Below are 23,604 nucleotides of genomic sequence, written 5' to 3'. Positions count from 1 at the left end.
TGGAAAAAAAGCATAAATAAAATTTAACACTAGATTATGACTGAAACAAACAAACAAAACCAGGAATAGAGGGGAACATCCCTAACCCGATATGAAGTATTTATCAAAACTCCGCAGTAAGCATCCCACTTAATGGTGAAATTAAGAAAAAATTATGGAAGCCTTCCCATTATAACTGGAAGCAAGACAGGAATGCCCTCTGTTAGTACCTCCAGTCAACACTCCATGGGGGTCTCAGCCAACATACAAGGCAAGAAAAAGAAATAAAATTCTCAAAAATCAGAAGGGAAAAGGCAAAACTGTCCTTATTTGAAGATGACATTATATTCTAAATAGAAAACCTAAGAGATTCTACAGACAAACTATTACAACTATTAAGAGAGTTCTGCAAGGCTGCTGGATACAAAATTAAAATAGAAATATCAATAGCATTTCTATACATTAGTAACAACCAGTTACCAAATATAATGGAAAAAATAATCCAGTCACAATAGACACAAAAACTATAAATTTCTTAGACATAAATCTAACAAAAGATGTACTAGTCCTTTATGGAGAAAATGATAAAAGACCACTGAAGGACATGTAAGAAAATCTGAAAAATTATGTTCATAAATAGGAAGCCTAATATTGAAAAGAACTTAGTTCTCTCCCATTAATCTTAAATTCAATGCAATTCCAATAAAAATTCCATTAGATTTTTTTGTGGAACTTGATAAGGTGATCCTAAAATTCACAGGAAAAAGGAAAAGGCAAAGAACAGCCACGGCAATTTTGAAGAAGAAGAACGAGGTGGATGGGACTTGCTACCTGCATTTAAGATTTGCTTAAGACAGTGCAGACAGGCAGACACACCAGAGGAGCAGAAGCGAGCATCCAGAAACAGTCTCCTCATATACAGAAACCTGAGTGTGTGACACACGGGACACACTTCAGCAGGAAAGGTTGTAAATGTCCACAAATGGTGCTGGTCAACTGCTTATCCACATGGAAAAAGATAAAATGATACCCACCCCTCACCACAGACAGAGATTAATTCCAAGAGAATTAAAATCTAGACGGGAAAATCAAAACTTAGACTGTTTAGAAGAAAATATATTTATGACTTCAGGGCAGGGAAAGATTTCTTAAGTAACCCTCCACCCAAAAAAACCCTCAAAAACCAAAACAAGTAAAATTGTTTAATGTTTAACATTAAAATCTCCTATTTAACAAAAACACTGAAAAAGAAAGACAAGTCTTTCTTTGACAAGTCACAAACTGGAAGAGGTTCACCCCACACACACACACACCACTGACAAAGGATTCGTATCAAGAACACACAGTGGCTAGCCCCGTGGCCTAGTGGTTATGTTCGGCAGGTTTGGATCCCGGGCATGGGACCTACACCACTCATCAAGCCATGCTATAGTGGCGTCCCACATACAAAATAGGGGAAGATTGGCACAGATGTTAGCTCAGGGCCAATCTTCCTCACCCCCCGCCCAAAAAAAAAAAACACAGAGAACTCTTACAAATACGTAAGAAAAGGGCAAACAATTAAAATTACAAATCAGTAAAAAAATGAGCAAAGGATCTGAGCTGGCAGCCAATTCACAGAAGATATAACACAAATGGCAAAAAACATTTGAAAAGATGCTCCACCTCACTAATAATCAGGGAAATACAAAACAAAACTGAGACACTGTTTCACATCCACCAGACTCGCAGAAAGGAAAAGTCTGACTACGGAGCGACTCCTCCTACTGCCGTGTGAGTGTGAAATAACACACGCACGTTGGGGAGTGCTCAGTGCCGCCTCGTGAAGGTGAGCATGTCCTCTTCAACCCAGCAAGTCTCTCCTGAGAAACTCACACAGGGCTGTTCACTGAGACCATCTCAGGGTTAACCCACAGGAAATGAGACAAATAAATTGGGGTACATTTGTACAAGGGAATACCACACATGAGTTAAAATGAATAGACCGGAGCAACACATGAACACAGATGAACCTCAGAAGTATAATGGTCAGTGAGAAAAGCAATGCAGAGTAAGTGGTACCACAGGTACTGTTATAAAAAGTTTGAAACCTACAAAACAATTCTCTCTCTATTGTTTATGGATACCTACATCTGTAGTAATAGCACAAAAACATGGCAGGCATGATGAATGTCAAATTCAGGACAGAGTTAGGCTGGGGAAGGAGGAGGGTTGCAGAGGAGGTCAATATGGAAAAATGTTCAGACTTGAAAAAGCTGAGTGGTTGTTACTCTGATTTTCTCTGACTAATTGTGAGGCTGGGCATCTTTTCATTCATCTACTGGCCATTTGTGTTTCTCCTGTTGCAACTATTTCATGACAATCTGCACGGGCCCCGTCATGTGATGGCTGTGGATGATCCTACTGGATTCACATCTGGGCTCAGGAGCGTCTCCTGCGGCCAGGCTGGTCTGGGGCTGGACGCAGTGGTGAGCATTCTGCCCACGTGGGGTGACAGTTTTTGAGGGAAGCAGACAGAAACAAGTTAAACACACACATTACAAACTGTGATGAGTGCTATGAAGGGCACGGACAAGGGGCCATGGCAGAGCATTTCGGGGTGATCTCATTTACAGACGGTGGTCTGAGAAGGCTTCTCTGGAGAGACGGCCCGCAGGCTGAGAGCTCCAGAAGACAGAGGCAGCCATACAGCGAGGGCTGCGTGCTGCAGATGCTGGAAGTTACTGCCTCTGAGGAAGCTTCCTTGGAGAGGGAACTATCATATCATAAGTGGTCCAGGTCCTAGACCCTGGGATAAAGGCACAAAACCTCCGTCACAGATTGGACCCCTTGCCTGAAACCTTGCGTTTGCTTCGAGGAGCGTCTCCTCCACAGTTACATCCTCACAAATGGACTGCAAACCGAGGGAGAGACTGCGAGCTCACCGGCCTGTCCACACAGGAGATGCACAGAGCCAGTTCTGCAGAGCAAGAGCAGCTGCTCTGCTCTCCTGGTAAGCCCCCATCCTGGGGGACCTTGTGCAGAAGGAGTGTTGAGCGCCCCCATCCCACCTTACCAGAGCATTTTCGGGCACACCCAGGACCACATCGTGCAACATGGCTCCGCTGCCGAAGTGCTGGGCTATGGACAGGCCACTGAGGCAGTAGCAGGTGTGGTAGAAGTCTCGAGACCTGCAAGAACAGGGCGGCTCTAAGCAGGAGCTCCTCTGCTCCCCACAAACCTAGCAGTGCAGCCCTAACAACGAACGCGACCACACACCCAGACGCCTGGAGGCACTCACACGTCCCACCCTGCCCTGCACACGGGAGCCTGGTTTTCCCCAGCAGCATCTTTCAGAGCCCCACCCTTCAGCCCTGCCCGACAGCAGGAACTGTCTTTTTAGAGTCAGTCCCTCCAGCTGCTTCCGGAAAGGGCTCTCCCAAGTAGTGCTACTGCTAAATTCATGTATTTTTCCAAAAAAATACCAAAATATCTAGAAATGGGCCAAATCCTTCCTGATAAACTGCTGGCCTTCAGCTGGGGCTCCCCCTGCATGCCGAGGGCAGGGTGTGTGCGCACAGAGGGGAGCAGCCAAGGGAACAGGACTTATTCGATTTCCCTTTTTCATTACGGCACTAAAGTTATTTAATCTACTCTGTAACAGGTGTCGTAATTATCATCTCCGTTTACGACATTCAGGGGTTTTACCTGTATCTTGTTCTATTTAAATCAGTTTGGTTTTTAAAAAAGGAGGGGAAAAAAAGCTACCAACCTGGCAATCTGTTCACCCATTTGGGGAGGGGGTGCATGTCAGTGGGGAGAAAGGATAGGCCAGGATCGATGGCACTCGAAGTGGGTGCTCGAGATGGGGGTGCTTCTGCCCACGTCACACCAGCACTGAGCAGCTGGATGGACAGGGGCACCCTCTGTTAAGGTCGGCACCTGCTCCGTGTGGCTCTGAGGAGGCCTGAGGGGCACACCCTCTCCCCCTCCCGTCCCTCCTGTCCCAGACAGAAGGCACTCACTTGCCAGGTTTATCCAGCAGCCCCCCGGCAGGGCACTGGCAGCACATGAGAATGTACTCCTGCAGGGCCTGCTGATGGAACATCCAGTGGCTCATGCTGAGGGCAGGGTCACCTGTGGAAAAGCACAGGATCAGTGCGGCCGGGGCTGGCGGAGGTCCAACAGTGTCTCAAGGACGTCTTTGTATTTTATTACTCAATGAAAAGTCAATGTCTCCCTCTATTCTTCTGGGACTAATTCTGAAAATTACATTCTTGAGACACTTGATATCTTCACCCAAGTCCCACGACATGTCCCTTCTCCTGAAGCTTGACGTGAGCTAAGAGCATCAGCTCAGCAGGTTCATCTACTCTCACATAAAATAAATGAGAAGATTCAGGAGTCAGCAGGTGGCCTGAGATTTCAGGAGATGATAAGGGCAGACTCCCAGAAGTTCTGCTTGCCATTGAACTGCTTTGGTTTTAGTCCCATTTGAGACTCCACAGACATGAACACGGATCTCTCCACTCAAGTGGTGCGGGTGCGACAAACTTGCATTCAGGATTCTTCAGTAAATTTAAAATACAGTCAGTCATACATTGCTTAACGATGGGGCTTTGTTCTGAGAAATGCATTGTTAGGCGATTCTGTCGTTGTGCGAACATCATCGAGTGCACTTACACAAACCTAGATGGTGTGACCCACTACACACCTGGGCTGTATGGTCAGTACCACTTATCGGACCACTGTCGTATGCGCGGTCTGTCGTTGACTGAAACATTGTTATGCAGGGCATAACTGCGTAACATTTCTAGTGGCAGCAACCACACAGCCAGCCAGACATGGTGGGTCTTTTCTCCATGAGATCTGGTTCTCTGCCCCTTTATGCAATTGCCTTTTCTGTCACTGTTGCGACCACGTGCACAGCATGGGTTTTCAGTTCTGACATGAGCAATACAGAGCTCTGCACTGGAAGCAGTGCAAACTCAGCTGAGGTGGCAATCACCGTGGGCCCAGGACAGGCACCTGCCTCCTCCTAGTCACGGCCACTCTGAAGCAGCAATGACCCCTAAACCACTAGAACTAAATCCTAGTCTGCACATGCATGCCTCAAGGCAGGAGGTTCCACACGGGGCGCTCCAAATCCAGGACAGACAAAGCTCACTTCAACCCCTCTAAGGAAGGCCTCCTGACCTGTTCAGAAGCCAAGGAAATCACCTAGCCCTGCCAACAGCACCCCAACTCACCTTGAGCGTGCAGCGCGCGGTGGAGCAGGGGCAGGAGCCCCGCCTGCCAGAAGGAGTAGCAGCCATCCACCAGCTTGTTGCAGCGGCCCTGAAATCCGCCTTCAAACCGCATCTGCCGGCTGGTCACCCATTGCTGAGAATGAGACAGAGAAGAGAGAGGCAGCTGTAGGATAAAAAAGACACAAATTCCAGCAAGACAAGCTCTCCAGAGGCCAATCTAGGGACTGGGTGTTCCCATCTCTTGGCTTCCTGGCACTCGTGTTCTGCAGCTGTGGCTTCGTACTTCCTTCCCCTCACTGCCACAGACGTCGAGGGCACCATTTAAGCCGACTCTTTTGAGGAAACCAGTACTGATCGTTGCTCTGCGCCTAACACACAACTAACCGCCTTTTCCAGGCTTCCAAATAGGTTCTTGTGCTGAGAGAATAAAGAGGCCAAGTTGGCCGTAAGGTGACCTGCGGAAGTCTCTCAATAAACAAGGCTTAACTAGGAATTTAAGACAAGACCACCAGGGGCTCATTTCTAATCACTATTCCTGCTCAGGGAAGTTTATTAAAAGCAGATAAATGGAACTTTGTGCTACATCTCATCAGATGATCTCAAACTGTTCCTGACTTTTACTTGGCACCTGAGGAAATTCATCCAAGCGCTCTTAGCAAGTCACTCACAGGACTGGAAGCAGAAGCCATTAGTCCCGATTACCAGTGACGGCTCTGTTGGTCTAGCCTCTCTGCTTCTCCAGGGGAACCTGGTTGGCTGAAGAAAAGCTTTTACTTTGAACCTCTACAGTGGCTTTTGATGTCATTCAGTGGTCACACATGATGCCACCATTCCTCGCTTATCTCCAAGTTTTCTAAACACACTCTACTACTAAGATCAAGACAGTCATGGGTTTGGCCTCCAGGAATGAGCACAAGCTTCTGGCTGAGCAGATAATGACATTTCCATTTCCCTCCCAGCTCTCCCAGGCAGCTCCAGCCACCAGCCATGGACTCACAGAGCTGCCCACCGAACTGAAAGGGGCAGAGGAGGGTATTTCCCCTGGACTTAGTTCTTACTAGACTGATTTCCTGAAAGTAGCCACTAAGGACACTTTGCAGAAGGGGCGTCCAGCCCTCCTTTAAGTTAAATGTTGTAGAGTGTAGATTATACTCCTGTTCAAGGCAACACCCACCCACAGAGAGTCACAACCCTAAATTCTTAAAAGAAAGACACAGAAAACTGCCCTGCGGGTACAGGCACAAATATATCCCCAGTGGGTCTTAAAGGAACCAGTGCTTTAGGGACGATGCCATTTAATGAGAGTAGGCTAAGATTACTCAAGGAAACAGTGGGGACCCCCTTCTTTTTTACATATCCCAAGTTTAAGTGTTTATAAGCCAGTCTCATTAATTGTTTCCAGTGCCTAAGCCCATGGGTTTATTCTGTTTCCCTTGGCTACACGAATTCATAAAATCCTTCAGATATGGGTCCTAGTTCTCCCAAAGCAAATGGAGGGGAGGGAGCAGTTTGGGTCAGAAGGACAGAACATTTATTGAGCGCCTACTATCTGCCAGCCTGTTTATATATGTTCTCTCCTTTAACCTTCAAAGAACTGTTATCTCCACCTTATGAAGGAAAAAAAATTGAAGCTAAAACAGATTAGACAATTTTCCCAAGGTCATATGGCTAGGAAGTGGCAGAGACAGGGTTCAAATCTAGAATATTGTCCTGGTGACTGAGGCATTCGCTAATTGTATTCCTTATTTCTGCCTGGGAGATGGGTCTTTTATGTTTCATGCCTTGTTGGTGATCAGATTTTGAAACAAACTGATAAACTCTAAGTCTAATGCACAAAGTTTCCAGTTCAGCATGACCCTTCAAGCCTTTAAGAACCTTCAAGAAGAATATGCTATAAGAGGCCTCCTAAGAATGAGGACAAAATGCTGCTGGTCACTTCTCTACAGAGTATAACAGAAACTCTCTTGGAAGCTCCTGATGGGTCTCATGATGGTTCCTATGATGGGAGCCTGACACCTGAACTTGGGGAGAGGAGATGAATGTCAGTTGCAGCTGGTTTGCTTTGAGGTCATGGTCAGGGAATCAGTGCTTCCCCCAAAGACATTTCCTTGGTGCTGCGGCTGTGTGCATGTTTGTGCACCAGGCCTCCAATGATAACATAACTATGATCTAGCGACTCCCTGAAGCTGACTGCTTTCTGAGTTCATCTGAATATCGGTCAGGAGTGTGGAGTCCAGACATAAATGCTTGGGCTGCCTGCTCAATGCAATGACCCAGCTCTGCTCAGCTCATTTAAATGTAGTTACTAAATGTTCACATAGTGTGGTAGGTAATAAAAGCTTGCCTTAAAAATGCCTCAAACCTCTTCTCATAACTTTTTCTCTTAGGAGATTCTTTCTAAGATACACGATAACCTCTAATTTTAAGAGACTGAAGCTATACTTCTCTTGGAAGTATGAGGAAGGTACTCTGGCTTACACCAGATATCTGAGGGACTCAAGAAGACTCTGGGGTTGGCCTAACACACCATGTAGAAAGTTCAGAGCAGGAAGATGGAAAGGCAGGAAGAAGGGAGCCAAAACTGAGAGCAGATGTTCACTCCTTCCACTTTCTCAGAACAGGGCTGAGCGCTCCAACAACTCTATCTAAAGCTTCATCCAGGACTTTCAGTTCCTGAGCTCAAATAGGAACTCTGTTAGTCCTTCCCACCGCCAAACTGTCCCAGCAGCCTGCATGTCTGAGTAGTCACATCACCAGGGGCCTGGGGCCTGAGAGGAAGATGGATCAACAGGCACTTACTAATAAGCTCTTCAAGTTCAAGGAACGTTCCTTCTTGAGGATGACCAGTGCAGCCAGGCCACAGAAAGTATAGCCACCATGGGCTTCCATCCCTGGCACCCCGCCAATTCCACCTTCCCAATTCTGACACCTAGGAGGAGATGGAGAAAAGCAGATGGAGAGGTCGGTGTCAACCAACGAGTGGATGGGCACAAGTGCAGGACCACCCTAATGGCGAGGAATGAGTTTGCTCAGATTAAGGCCTAAACCATCACAACTATGAATGGAAAAATGCCAGCTAATTAACTTTTGGAAATGCCTTTTCCTCAAAAAAAAAAGGAAACTCAAACAGTCTACTTATGTAACAAACATAGTACCTCAAATCATTACTTTTTGGAAAAAGTTATAAAATCGTACATATAGTATGATAACCATCAGGTTAAAATGAAATTGAAAAAGAATTGCTGATTCTGGTTATCTTTTAGTACAGGGCTATTGCTAATATTTTTCCTCTTTATTTTTCTGTATTTTCAAAAAGTTTCTACAGTGAACATATATACCTTTATAACTGTTCACGATAAACCTTTTTTTGATTATAATTTCCTATATACAGTCATGTGCTGCATAAGGACATTTTGGTCAACGATGAACTGCATATATGACAGTGGGCCCAGAGGATTAGTACCATAGAGCCTAGGTGTGTAGTAGGCTGTACCATCTAGGTTTGTGTAAGTACACTCCATGATATTCACACAACGACAAAATCTCCTAACAATGCATTTCTCAGAACAAATCCCTGTTGTTAAGCAATGCATGACTGTATTCAAATTACTCATTTATTATTATTACAATTATTATTATTTGGGGTTAGACTATATATTAAGAGTGTATTTTCTGGTCATAAAAATATGCATAATCTTTGGCCTAGCAATTTAGGGTCATTTCTAGGAATTAATCCTACAAAATGAGTAAGAATGTGTCCAAACACCAGATTTTAAGCCTGCTTACTGAATTCTCATTTACAACAGTGAAACATTGGAAACAGCTCAGAAGCTCAACAGGCAGGGACTGATTATATAAATTACGGCACATCTGTACCACAGGATACTGCACAGTCATTTAAAATGATGCTATGGGAGGATATTTAAAGATGTTCCAAATAGATTACATGAAAAAAGTTATAAAATGATAATGTACTGTATGATTTTTCTGGAATCCTGGAAAGATATACACCAAAAGAGTGGTTTGTGGGGAATTACAAGTGGTTTAGATTTTCTTCTTTTTGCTTGTCTATAACGAACATGTTTTATCTGTGACATTGAAGTTTTCTTTCAGTATATTTTCATATAACAACATAGAACTTTACTTCCAATGATCTCCAAGTATGAACATAGCATCACACTCTCTACAGGTGTGTCTCCCTCACAGTCCTGGCTATAGCACAGGTGCGCAGGTGGATGAGCACTTCATCCACGAGCTGGGAAAACTTCTGCGTGAGAGAGAAAGGAAGCGGTAATACCTCCTGTCTTCAGGCACCTCTCCCTTGAGGCCTGGCATCTTGAGAACTCACGGGCCTTTTGTAGAGAGGCCTCAAGCCCAGGGAGGTCAGAGCGCAGAGTCAAAAACTGGCTACCATTCCCTGTACAGATTCTTGAGCATCCTCCATCCCCCAATCTCACCACCACCCAACACACTCACTCCAGCTTTTCTTTCCAGTGCATTTGGCTACGTGGAGCATAGGAACAGCTCAAGTGTGAGAGGTCTGATGAGTGAAGAATACGCATGGGACCTGTTAAAATTTCTCTTTTTCTTAACTTACCCTTTAAAAATTTTTTTGAATTAAAATAAATTCAAGCAGTATAAAAAAATAAACAACAAAAAGTAATTCTCCTGCCCACCCTGGCCTCCTAGTCCCTCTCACCAGCAGTGATCACTGTCAGTTTCTGTGTCTCAGTCTCTTTCCCTCTGTACACACACACATACACACACGTGCACGCACACACAGATGGACACCATATACATATTTTTATTCCAATTTCCCTCCCTCTGTTTTTACACGCACGGGAGCATTTTACATGCATGGGAGCAATTTAGTAAAATTCTTTGGGAGTGTCTTCTGGCTAAACATAACAGACTGAACACAAGAGCCCAGTAAAATGAAAGTAAAGGAATTTAAAAAGGGATAAACCCACAAGGGTAAAGAGAATAGGAGAGGATATGAATACAGACAGGAAATAAAATTTTGAAAGCTAGAAAAGGAGAGAGATAAGAAGTAACTGACTTAACAGAATAAAGAAACCTAAACCAGCCCAGGGGAGGTGGGGAGGAAGCCACAGAAAGCAAGGAGATATGCCCCAGTGAGAGCCCCAGGGGCTGGAGACACAGGTCCCTCTAAAAGTGGGATGCGTTTGAATCAAGTCCACTGGTTGCACATTTATTTAAGAATCAGTTAGGGGCCGGCCCACTGGCATAGCGGTTAAGTTCACGTGCTCTGCTTAGGCGGCCCAGGGTTCGCTGGTTCGGATCCTGGGTGTGGACCTACTCATCGCTCATCAAGACACGCTGAGGCAGTGTCCCACACGGAAGAGCTACAGCTCTACAACTATGATATACTACTATGTATTGGGGCTTTGGGGAGAAAAAAAAAAGAAAAAGAGAAAGACTGGCAACAGATGTTAGCACAGAGCTAATCTTCCTAAAAAAAAAAAAAAGTGAGAAATCATTAAAAAAAAAAAAAAAAGAATCAGTTAGAACTCCAGGGACCCTGCAGAAGGACTAAACCCAGCAGAAGATGGGAGGTTTTGGGGGTTTAATCAAGAGGATCTGAATTCCAGGATCTGAATTCTCAGCACAGCTGAGAACAGGAGGGAGGCTGTGCTGAGCAGGGGGATTAAGTGAGAGTCTACAATCTGAACACAACACCCCAACCCCTTTCCCTACTAGTATTTCACAAAGCTGGTGGCCAACTTCATACTGCAACCAGGAATCTAGAAGATTCTTCTCTAGGGAAAATGATATGCCCAAGTTAAAAACCCTACAGACACTGATATATGAGAATTCCCCGATGAATGGCTGGATCCTCGCCCATCCTGGCTCACAGAGCTCCCATCAGCCCTTTAGCACCTAACTCCTAAATATGAACTCCAGACATTTGAGCAAAGTCGCTAATATGAAAGAGAGACCAAAACAAACAAAAACAAATTGGAGGAAATAATGTAGGGAGCAGAAGTAAACTTTTTAAAGTTATATCTTTAGATAAAATATTATACGAAATAAAAACACTGCAAGGATAAAATATCCCTGAAACAAGAACAGGAGAGTATTTAAAAAAGAAGTATTCTTTTTTATAAATAAGGAAAAAGTAAGCTCCAGAAAGTTTAGAACAGAATTGCAGGAAAAAAACCTCAATAGAAGGATTAGAAGATGAAGAAAAGGGAGCCTATCAGGAAGTACAGTAAGAAAGATTAAAAGGTGGAAAATGGGTAAAAAAATTTTGGAAAATTAGAAGACTAATCCTACTTATAGGATGTTATAAAAAGAACAAACATAGAAAATGGAGGGGAAGAAATTATCAAATAAATAATATAATAAAGTTTCTTGGAACTGAAATATATGTAATTCCAGATCAAAGATACCTGCTGAGTGCCCAGCATAATGACTGAAAAAACATCCATATCATGGTTCATCAACACAAAGTTTCCAAACAGTGAGACTAAAGATTCTAGAAACTTCTAGAGAGGGGGATGGGGTGGGACAGAGAAAGAGAAAGAAAACAAAAGCATACAATGGATTGGGAACCACAATGGCATTGGGAGACAGGAAAGCACAGTGGTTACCACAACAGGTTGTGGTCACTTAATTTCTTTGTATTGCAGCTTAATATCAAATTCAATGTCCCACCATTTGACATATAAGGAAACTATGACATGGAGAAGTTAAATAACTTGTCCAAGGCACAAAGCTAATAAACGATGAAACTGGGATTCAAACCCAGGCAATCAGAGGTCCACATCTAGTAAGTGCCTAACAGACTAATCCTCCTGCAAATAGCCACCCACACTGGACAAAACACACAGAAACAACTTCCCGCGGGCTCAGCAGACTGAAAAAGGCAGGCAGATTTCGGTGGGGCTTTGAAAGTTGGAGCAGACAACAGCAGGCAGGCAGCGCATCCCCTCCCCCACCCCTTTTTTCTTTGTGGCTTGCCCTGAGGATGGCTACAGTCACCCACTGGTGGCAGCAGCAGGTCAGGGGGCAGGGGAGGGAAAGTGAAACTAATAGAAAGCCCACCATCTTTCTGGCAAGAAGAACCAGGCTGACAGAAATCAAGGAATCCCAGAAAGAGGAGAACCAGAGAAGGAAAACCCCAAGTTCCACACTTAAACTTTGCTCAAGTTTCTACCTGACCCCTGAATCACACACACATTGGGCAAGCTGCAAATAGCTTCTGACCAAAAACTAATCCAAGAGCTGAGCCACTGCCCAATGCAGGTGTAACAATCTGCAGTCTGAGTCTAACCAAGTTGACTGCCTGCTAAAATAAAAACACCAACACTCTTTAGAGCAATCTAACAGAATCCAGTCTCCAGGACATAACATCACAATGTCCAGGATACAATCCAAAATTTACCTGACATACGCAGAATCAGGAAAATGTGACATGCCAACTCCAAGGTACCCAGATGTTGAAATTACCAGGCAAGAATTTTAAAGCAGATATTATAATTATACATTTACTTCAGTGAAGAAAAATACAATTGTAATGAATAAAAAGATGGGAAATCTCAACTGAGAAGCAGAAAGTATAAAAAAGAACCAAACCTAGGCAGTCTAGCTCAAAAGCTTATACTCTCAACCTCTAAACTATATAGTTACCTTACTATTGAGTATCACACACCAAATCCTCAGTAAATGCTGGTTATTATTATTACCAGCTTGTTTAACAATGACACCAGAAGCCAGAAGATAATGAAGCAACACTTAAAAATTCTGAAGATATACGATTTATACAGTTTTCCAATTTAGAAATGTCTAACCAAATAAACTATCAGTCAAGTGTGAGACTAGAATAAAGATATATGCAAAATCTTAAAAATGTATTTCCCAAGTGCCCTTTTTTGGGATCTATTGGAGTATGTGCTTCATTAAAATGAGTAAGTAAACCAAGAAAAAGGAGGACAGGGGCTTCAACAAAGGAGAGAAATGAAGTGGATTTCATGCTGAAAGGAAGCTTCTGGATGCCTGCTGTGCAGCAAGTGAGAGCAATCTGTCCAGACTGCAGCAGGAGGGCAGAAGCCACCAGGAGGGATAACTCACAACCCACACATGCACACACACACACACTCTCACACACACACACGAGAACTGATACATTCCCTGAAGTGTTTGACTGTATTGAGAGTAACTTTTACAGCTCTGGCAGAAAATTTGGGGATGAATTCATGAATTCACATACATTTAAAAAAAGAGGTAGTGATTAATTCCAGGAAAATAAGAGTTATACAAAAAGGTAAATATGATCATAGTACATCATCTGCTTTAGCTGTAAATTATATTTTCATAGTAGTAAGTACTACTTTGACACAAATAAAAATGTAAAAAAAAATAAAACAATACAGCTTGGATATCATTCCATAATAGTACATACATATCTGCTATACCTTTTGTTTTCTTTTTTTAAATTATGAAATATTTGAAGCATCCAGGAAAGTATAGCAAATAACATATAGAACATACGTGTATCTAACACCTAGCTTTGATTTAGCCATATACACTTCAGATCTTTTTTTTATTTTACAGAAATGAACAATTAGAGACACAGTTGAAGTCTCCTGCATAGATGCGTAGACCTCTCCTGATCTCATTTCCTTTGTGCTCTCCCCCAAAAGTAACCACCATCCTGAATTTGGTGTTTATCCTTCCCACATGTGTTTTTGTATTACTACATGTGATTCTTCCCATGAACAACAAAGAATTGTTTTGCATGTTTGCAAATTTTAAGTAAATGTGCTGATCCGCATGTTTTCTTTAACATCCTTTTTTTTTTACTCAACGCTATTTTTGAGATTTATCCAAATTGATACATGTAGCTCTAGTTCATTCATTTTAACTACTATGTGATATTCCAATATGACTATACTTCAACTTACTTATCCATCTGGTGCTTATGAACATTTAACCTCTTTCTAGCTTTTTGCTCTTATACACAAGTCCTATGCTTGTCTCTTTCATACAAGTGTGTGAGAGTTTCTGTAGGAGTGGAAATTATTGGGTCATCAGCAAGAGCAACTTTGAGATATCACCAAATTGCTCTCCACGTGGTCAAATCCATTTAGGCTCCCACCAATACTGTTCACCCAAGCTTTTGATCCTTGGCAATCTAAATTATAATACAACATTAAGGAAAATTTGGGAAAAAGAAAACTTTTAAAGTATTCTTGAAATGCACAATCTACAACTCTAACATTTGGGTCCTTTTCCATTTTCGTTATTTTTCAGAAGTCGTGACCACCTGCTGTCTCAGAGGCCAGGACAAACCCCAGCTTCTCTCACCTTGCTATCCATTCAGCAGTGCCTTCAAAGAGATCTGGAGTGATGATGTTGGTCAGAGAAGCTACCGAGGCGGCACAGTATGCACTTCTGGAAGGACAGAAATAGAGGGGAAAGTGTTAAGCCTTACGGAAGAGCCTAAATGAGGCTCCCTGGACTTCTGGGGCGGATTGCCCTCTCTGCCTAATAAGCTGTACTGCCCTCCCGTCCTCACTCCTGGCACACGGTCAGTCCTCCTGGGTCTCCCACTGAGAGGCTGGACATTCTGTTTGATAGAGTTGCTCACAGCATGGCTCCAGTGAAAGAACATGACATTCTCTTCTCCCTACCTCCACATGGTCAAATCTACATCAGAGGAAATAACGGCCACATCAATTCGTGTCAAAAGTGAACTTAGCTCTTCTTTCAAAGACCTATACTGGTTCCTCAAACTCCCTGGAGTCATCCAGGTATTTCTGATAGGTTCATCCATTCAGATGTCAGCACTGTTTTAGATCCAGGATTTGTATCTGTTTACGGCATGGACACATTAAAGGTTAACTATATTTTTTCTGCAACAGACGCACTCCAAAGTAGGCCACCAAACCCTCATGGCTGCCTAGACCAGACAAGAGGGACAGGAATAGACAGGCCCACTCAGTACATTCCTTTGGCCTCTAGAGGGAGAAAAGCACTTTGATTTCAAGCCCCCCCCCACCCCAGTACACACACACACACACTTTTAAACGAAAGAGTACGTCTATTTTTTTAATGTGATCCTACTTCATGTGGAATAATTCTTGCATTCCATCCTGCCAGCCCTAATTCTTCTCAGGACACACTTTATTTCAGCTTCTCCCTCTATTATGGAACACATCTACAAACTGTCTTTCCTTCCTTTCTACAGTCTTTTCAAATATCCAGCATCTCCGCTCCATTTTATGTTGAAGACAAAAACTGTTTGTTCTAATTCTGCTGACAAATCCTTTTTCTAAGGGCTCCTAAGGAATATAATAGGGAGGAAAGACAAAGGTCTACTTTCCATATTATTCAGTATAGACATAATACTAAGCCAAGCTGACTGAGGTATTCCAGAGAAACCTCTGCAGAAGCTGCAAGCATTATTATCCTACAAGCAATTTTATCAGCCTGCTCACTCTGGCTAAGGCACAGCAAAGGCTGAGTTACACCAGCAGGCATCGGAAGCACGCAAGAGTCCTACGTGCCTAATGTCATCATTTACTAGAAGCTAACTTCGAAGGTCTGATCTAATTTCCTTCAGGTCTTGAGCATCTCAAAGGCGTTCAAAAGTATTTGCTCCCAAATCCTAACCTAACCTCTGAGGTGTGCAGGCGGCCAACAACGGAGTCTGCCTCTCTCAAACGGGACAACTGAGACGTGACATCAGAAGCCACTAGTCCTAGATCTCTCACTGAGACAGGGAGGGAACAAAATACACCTTTTTCGTGCAGTTTCTTCCTCTCTCCCTCCATCCAGTCATCACGTCTCTCAAATCTGTCCACTACTCTCCATCCTTGCTGCTGTCACCCAAATTCAAGTCACCATGACCTGGATCCATCTCCTGTCTGGTCTTCTTCCCTCCAGCCCTGAAACCAGAGGACTTTCACTAAAACACTACAATCTATTCACTGCACTGGAGAACTTCTAATAAAATACGAATCAGATCACATCACTCCCTACTTAAAGCTTGTTAGAGGCTTCCCACTGCCCTTAAAATAAACCCCAGACTTCTTAAGGAGACTTTAGGGCCCCTCAGTCTGTTCCCAGCCTGTCCTTCCAGCTCCATTTCTCCCACTGCCCCCGAGGCCCTCTACACTTCAGCGACACTGAACTTCTCCTTTCCTGAACACACTCTATGCTCTGTCACCTAGGTATGCGATAAAATGCCAAAGCAATCTTGCTAGGGTTTTGTTTGTTTTTGCCTAATAATCTCAGAAAGTTTTAAAAAGCTAAATTTCAAGACTGTGTGTATTTGGCTGGAATATCTATAGAATATGAATGAAAATGTAGTGACCGTGAAGAGAAAAAAAATCTTTCAACCTTTTCCATAAGAAGCATCAATACAGCACTGCTTTTCCTCAATAGTTATATTGGCTTCACTGGCATATACAGTGTTAAAAACAAGACAACAGGCCCAAAATAGAGTCACTTATGCTAAGCTTCAAGTCACCAAACCGAGACAATTACAGTTCGGCTCTCCCAGAAATGGAATCTTAAACCAGTCAATCAGGAATTGTCTGGTCAGCACTAGTGAGGTCATCTGCCTGTCAGACCCCCGCCGTCCCCTAAAAGAAAGTGACCTTGCAATAACCAACCTATTTTGGCCTCCTATCACTTCTTGTCCCGCTCCCTTCTGCCTATAAAAGTCTCTCAGTTTGTACAGCTCCTCAGAGCTCATTTCTATCTGCCAGATTGGATGCTGCCCAATTTGAATTGGTTTCTGCTCAAATAAACTTAAAAATTTTAATATGTCTCAGTTTATCTTTTAACAACAGATACTGGAATATTGTGATTTAATAACAAATGTATATTTGGTCTTCTTCCTGGTTCCTGGCACCGAGCTTCTAAAACCCTTGGAATTTCCTGAATGATGGGGGTGACAGGAGAGTCATTTATTATTCAGAACAAGCCCCATTCAACCATACCTGAGTTATGCTAATGAGGTGACTCCTGGAGGATGGGGGCTGGTTGCCAGAGGAACCAACGGTGTGATTAGAGGGTTGGAACTTTCGGCCCCACTCTCCACAGGAGAGGGGCTGGAGACTGAGTTAATCACCAAGGGCCAATGATTTCATCATCATGCCTACATAATGGAACCTCCATAAAAACCCTAAATGAAGGGGTTTTGGGAGCTTCTGGGTTGGAGAACACATCCATGTGCTTGCTGAGAGGGTGATACACCCCATCTTCACTGGAATAGAAGTTCCTGTGCTCCTGGTCCTTCCAGATCTTGCCCTCTTCATCTGGTTGTTCATTTGTACCCTCTATAACAAACCCGTAATAGTAAGTAAGGTGTTTCCCTGAGCACTGTGAGCTGTTCTAAGCAAATTATTGAACTTGTGGAGGGGCTCATGGGAACCCCGATTTGTAGCCAAGTCAGGCAGAAGTGTCGGTCACCTGGGGACCCGCTACTTGTGACTGGTGTCTGAAAGTGGGGGGCAGTCTTGTGGGACTGAGCCCTTCGCCTGTGGGGTCTGTGCTAACTCTAGGTAGTTAGTGTCAGAATTGTTTACTATGAAGGAGAAAACCACATGTTGGGTGTCAGAAATGTTGTGAGTAGAGAAACAGTTTTTCTGGTAGATACCTAGCCAATTTTTTTTGGTTTGAACAGACAGGTTACAGATAGAACAAAATTCTTTATGAAGGCCTTTACAACCTGGTTACCTCCTTTTATGTGCAATGTGTTTTATGCTCTAAAACTTTCATGTTTTTTTCTTCCCTATACTGTCAAACGAATAGTTAAGCCAGAATATTAATCAACTTGTGTAGAAGCAAACACATTTACAAATAGGCAGTAAGATGGCTTTGCTATAGAAACCTCATATAAAAATGCATTTCTCAGACTGAATAATAAGAATTGGATATAAAATCTCAATGATCCATTGCCTTTGAGAAGAGACTTAGTGAATTCCCTACAAGCTTCATAAGCAATCTCCATCAGGTGAGTCAGCTACTTGCTAGGTATATCAGACAATTCTGGAGTAAAATAATAATTTCGAGACAACTGGTTCCAGTCAGTTAATGCAACTCTATTTCACTGCATCCCACTGACCCCTAAGGGTTCCTGCACCTCCCAAAGCATAGTCAGGCAGGTGTTCAACGTTCTCATGATTTCATCAATTCATTCAGATAACATTTACTGAGTCCCTACTGGGCTTTCTTCTCCCTTCCTATCCCAGAGATGAAAGATTATATTACACTATACAGTTATTATATATTATGGGATATCATTTTATACCAAATATATTTTTAATTTTTAAAAGAAAAGCATTTGATTTTGCCTCTGTCTTACTTATACTTTGACATTTATATAAAAGAAGGCAAGTGATAATGACACCTGAGGACGTCTGTCTCCTATCTGCAGTGATTATGACACTGTGTCACTGAGACGTCACTCTGCGTGTTATTCTGCATGATGAAGCAGCGGGTTCCCCGTGGTGTTCCTTGAGTCTGGCATCTCTAATGGCAGACAAGCTCTAGAATCTACTGATGCAGCAACCTGAAAAAAAACCCACTCACCTCACATCCACCTCACCTCCAACGTGCATGAGAAAAGAGCCATCAGGTTGCTTCAGCGAGTACAAGTACTGAAGAAGCTTCTCTCTGAGAAACGAACGGGAGAGAGGCAGGAGACGGCAAGGGTCAGAGCAGGGTCAGCAGGCAGGGAGCCCTCCCGGGTTTCCTCACTGCTGGCTTTGGCTGTACCTGTTGATGACGTCATAGGCCTCCTCAGTGCCGACGATGCACAGCGCGTTGACTGCAGCATACGTGGGTGCGAGGTGTGGGTGCTGGCCAGGGCCCCCTCCAAAGCCACCTTCTGGGCTTTGACACAGCTCCAGGAACTGACACACACTAGCACACAGCCAACGGCAAAACAAAGTCAGAGAGCATTAACGTCAAAACACTGAATTCCACCCGAGTCCGTGCCTTTCCAACGTTCCTGTCTCCCTCAAAAGCGAAACAAACCTTTCCTTCCACCTACTGAATATACATTGAATACAGTTAACCCCTGCAAAGGGCCTAACTCTCTACTCTACTACTCATCAGTACTGTACGCCCTCCTATGAGTTTTATATTTAAGCATTTGCCTAGTGGTGAAGCGAGGAACATCACGCCGGGCAGAGACAAATAGCCTTTCATAGAACTGAGGGCAAGGCTCATGCTTCTTGACCAATCTTTTCCATACTTTCACTCAATTTGCCACCTTGGATCTGTGGTACTGGCCTCTTTCTCCTTGCCTTTGGGGCACCTCCCAAAATTCTGCTTACAGTCGTGGTGGTGCCCAATTGCTTCTTTCTACACTAACCACCCTGGTCTAGATCCATCACCAAGGCCTGCCAAGGATATTTAGAGAGATGTCCTCCCACTCCCACTGCCACCAAAGCCCCTGCGCTGCTGATTTTTATTCCTACAACTGACAAATACAAGCTTTTAACAGAGTCTGCCTCCATGCTTAGGAGAATGAAAGAGAGGTAGGCTTCTAACACGCTCACTTCAATGATGGCAAACTTAAGCACTGCTGACTCGTATCACAAGAATGCATCACAGTCTGTGGGTTCTTGGAGAATTTTTCACACTAATCGACTGACGCTCCAGTTCTCTCACTGAGGGAGACTGTTTAGGGAGGGTTTGCCTTCAAGCCCCTGCCTCCAAGCACGGCATCAGTTTACCCAGACATTGCATTCTTGCCTCAGGGGAAACCAAGAGAGCCCCTATTTGTCCAAGATCCTCTGAAGTTCACCAGAAAGGGGTGCCCAGGAAAGTTCTGATGGTCAAGCTGTTTCCCCGTGACTCAGCCGGAATCACAGGCTTCCTATGAGGACAAGCCTCCGTTTAAGAGAAGAAACTGCAAATCTGTGCCCTTCCAGTGCTCAGACAGCCTTCTCTTCCTGGGCTTTTTCACCTCATTGTTTCTCATCTACTGCCACCAGAGAGACCACAGAGTCCAGTCAATCTCCACTCAGACACAAGTTTATTACTGCTTGTCCACAGCATATTTGATTACTTTTGATTTCAGATCTTCCATTATCTGGGCAGGAACAGTGATAGAAAATGCTGCTGACTTGCTATTGGAGTCCTGAAATTGTCACGGTTTAAAAACAATACACATTCACTTCTATTTGCACCTAAAATTTTACTGTAGGAAACACAAGGATTGAAACCAAAGGTGATAATCAAAGAGAGACAGTTTTGTGGCATGTTTTTAATAGCAATTAATTTTCAGAGAAAATGAGTTTGTTTCTAACATATTTTCCAAATCTTCATCACTTATTACACTACCCAGAAAGAAATAGCTAATAAACTCATGTCCTAACAAAAGTTGGCTGCACTAGCATACAAAAAGGTTTCTATATCACAAAAACAAAAGCTTTTAGATGATAGAAAACTTAACAGCACATTAAAGAAAAGAAAAGAGAGTCACCTAGTTATCCATTCCCTTTCCCGACTCCCAGGATAGAATCAAGTCAAATGCAACACTCCTGTAGCCTACAGTCTGGAATGAGCTGGGATCTGAATGTACCAGATACCTTTAAATCATTCCTCCACGCCAACCTCCCTCAGCTGACAGCTATCTGTCTGTCTGTGGGACTATGCTGGGGAATTAGGGGTTGGGCTTCTCTTGACTGTCACACACTTCCGTATTACAGAACATTCTGATCCAGAGGGCTTCCAAGAACTTGCACCTTAAGGAACTGGCAAAGTGACCACAAAGCTACCAGGTGTCATCAACAGAATTCCCAGCAATTGTGAAAACCAAAATGTGAATGATACTTCTACCTATCAAAAGGGGGAGAAAAACTTATCTTAGAGACCAGAAAGTCACCAACTAATAAAAAAAATCACAAGCAGGAAACATTGTGCAAACACCAAGAGTAACACACTTTGTGAAAAACAAGTATTCATAAATCATTAGTTTAGTCATATGACTAAATGATCTAGTAGATCAGTTTTCCTGCAAGTCAGCAAGGCGTTTCATTCTAGCTTACGTGACAGTTACCAGCAAAGTGGGAAACTACCTCCTAGATCAGGGATTTTCAAACCCAAAATGTGTGTATCAGAATCACTGGAGAGCTAATAAATAGAGACCCAGGCTTGCTGAAGCAGGATAAGAGCCTGGGCCTCTATATTTTTTCACCAAATTCCCAGGTGATTTGGATACACACACAGTCTGAGTACCATAAATTTTGGGTGCACAATTAGAATCACTTGGGGGATACTTAAAAAAAAAAAATCCCAATGCCAGGCCACATCTAATATGAATTAAATCAGAATCACTCAGGGTGGGACCCAGGCGGGGATATTTTTTAAAACTCCCCATGTGATTCCAATGTACAGCCAAGTGTCGTGCTTCTCAAACTTGAGTGTGCATAGAAATCAGCTGGGGATCTTGTTAAAATGCAGATCTAATTCAGTAGAGCTGGATGGGCCTGAGATTCTGCATTTCTAGCAAGCTCCCAGGTGATACCAATGCCGCTGGTCTGGGGACCACATTTCGGGTAGCAACGCAATAGACCTGCCTGTCCAACAGAGAGCCACTAGCCCCACGAGGCTCTTTAAATTTTAAATGTAAATTAATAAATTTAATTAAATTTACATTTAAAATTTAGCTCCACACTGCAATTGCTCACTAGCTGCATGTTGCTAGTGGCTATCACAAAACATAGAAGACTTCCATTATTGTGGAAAGTTCTATTGGACACCACTGCTCTATCATTCAACCATTAAAGAGTACATAAAACTTGTAATTGGATCAAGTTCAAAGCAAGAGGATCAAGGATTTACTGTCAGCCTTGTACGGAGTTTACTCGGACTTTTAGGCGATGGCTGAGGATGACTAAGGTGGCTGACTCTGGACATCACTGTCACCAACTCGGATCAAGGACTCAAAAGCATGTACAGTGAATAAGCAAATAATACAGAACAAGCAGGCAAACATCTCCAAGGTGAGAATTCAAGTCCAGAATAATATAAAATAAATCAGAAGCCAATAAGAATAAAACAAATGAAATAGGTACAAGTAGCAAGTGTTACACTTAGGGACGGCAGGAGTGGTGGGTGAGGAAGCATATAAGATAGGAAATGACTAGGAATATAGGAGAAAAAGGACAAGCGGGTAGGGTCGACGAGTTGTGAACAACAATAACAAAAATGCTTGTTGGCAGCATGGTGAATAGTGTCAGTCAGAACTGTATCTGGCTCAAGCCTCCGTTTTCCAACTCAAAGGAAGTTCAGATTCGAGTTACAAAAATGGCTAAATATAAAAATTATTAAAAAGCTTAATACTACAGGCAACCACAGTGAGGAAGCTACCCAGCAAAATACCTCAAGTGTACAAAGGGTGATTATACAGACTTTCTGGTAAATAAACAAAAATTGAAGCTAATCTGTAGCAAGAAGAATTTAGACTAGATTTAAGAAAAACTTCAGGGGCCAGCCTGGTGGCGCAGCGGTTAAATGCGCGCGCTCCGCTGCGGCAGCCCAGGGTTCACAGATTCGGATCCCGGGCGCGTACCAACGCACTGCTTGTCAAGTCATGCTGTGGAGGCATCGCATATAAAGTAGAGGAAGATGGGCATGGATGTTAGGCCAGGGCCAATCTTCCTCAGCAAAAAGAGGAGGATTGGCCACGGATGTTAGCTCAGGGCTGACCTTCCTCACACACACACAAGAAAAACTTCTTCACCCGAACAGGTTCCCACAGACAGACTTAAGGCCTAGAATAAGTTACAAAGATCATAGCTTTGGGGGCCAGCCCAGTGGCTAGTGGTTAAGTTCGAATGCTCCACTTCGGTGGCCTGGGGTTTGCCGGTTTGGATCCTGGGCGCAGACCTGCACACCGCTCATCAAGCCACAGAGCAACTAGAAGGATGTACAGCTATGACATACAACTATCCACTGGGGCTTTGGGGAGAAAAAGGCAAAAAAAGGAGGAAGATTGGCAACAGATGTTAGCTCACGGCCAATCTTCCTCAAAAAAATAAATAAATAAAAAATAAAGGGGATGACACTGCCTAATTCTCACCCTGGCTATCTTTAGAAAAAAAAAAAAGATCATAGCTTTGGAAACAGGAGCAGTCATGCTTGAGCAGAACGGCTTAGGAGTAGATGCGAAGGCAAGGTGAACGGGCTGATGTCAGGCTAATACGAGGGAGAGAAAATCTCCTTCCCCAGCAGAGGACAGCAATGAACAGGTGAAAAATGGGCAGGCTCCCCTGCTGATTCCAGGAGGCCGTGCTGCCTGTGTGTGGAGTGCGACAGGTTGTTTGACTCTTCACCAGGTGCCGGCAATCCTCTGGATGCCGCTGTTTTGGAAGTATGGTCAAGTCTAAAGTTGCCTATTTTAGAGTGG

General features: G+C 43.5%; 1 protein-coding gene across 3 annotated transcripts in view; it reads right to left on the bottom strand.

The window, feature by feature from the left end:
- Positions 1–23,604, bottom strand: part of FNTB (farnesyltransferase, CAAX box, beta) — a 61,325-nt gene that overhangs the window by 2,798 nt on the left and 34,923 nt on the right. For all 3 annotated transcript variants that reach the window (XR_009223694.1, XM_058567119.1, XM_058567120.1), the window contains exons 5-11: positions 18,960–19,106; positions 18,774–18,857; positions 14,538–14,624; positions 8,007–8,136; positions 5,208–5,340; positions 3,984–4,095; positions 3,035–3,149 (exon numbers count right to left, since the gene is read on the bottom strand). Coding sequence is in view for 2 of the 3 variants with exons in the window: in XM_058567119.1 (XP_058423102.1) it covers positions 3,035–3,149; positions 3,984–4,095; positions 5,208–5,340; positions 8,007–8,136; positions 14,538–14,624; positions 18,774–18,857; positions 18,960–19,106 (808 nt within the window). In the remaining variant the exon portion in view is untranslated. The remainder of the gene's footprint in view (positions 1–3,034; positions 3,150–3,983; positions 4,096–5,207; positions 5,341–8,006; positions 8,137–14,537; positions 14,625–18,773; positions 18,858–18,959; positions 19,107–23,604) is intronic.

Source organism: Diceros bicornis, chromosome 24 (genome assembly GCF_020826845.1).
Source record: "Diceros bicornis minor isolate mBicDic1 chromosome 24, mDicBic1.mat.cur, whole genome shotgun sequence".
In the NCBI taxonomy this organism is placed as follows: Eukaryota; Metazoa; Chordata; class Mammalia; order Perissodactyla; family Rhinocerotidae; genus Diceros; species Diceros bicornis.
The sequence above is the reverse complement of the archived record's forward strand: the minus strand, read 5'-3'. Positions and strand labels throughout refer to the sequence as shown.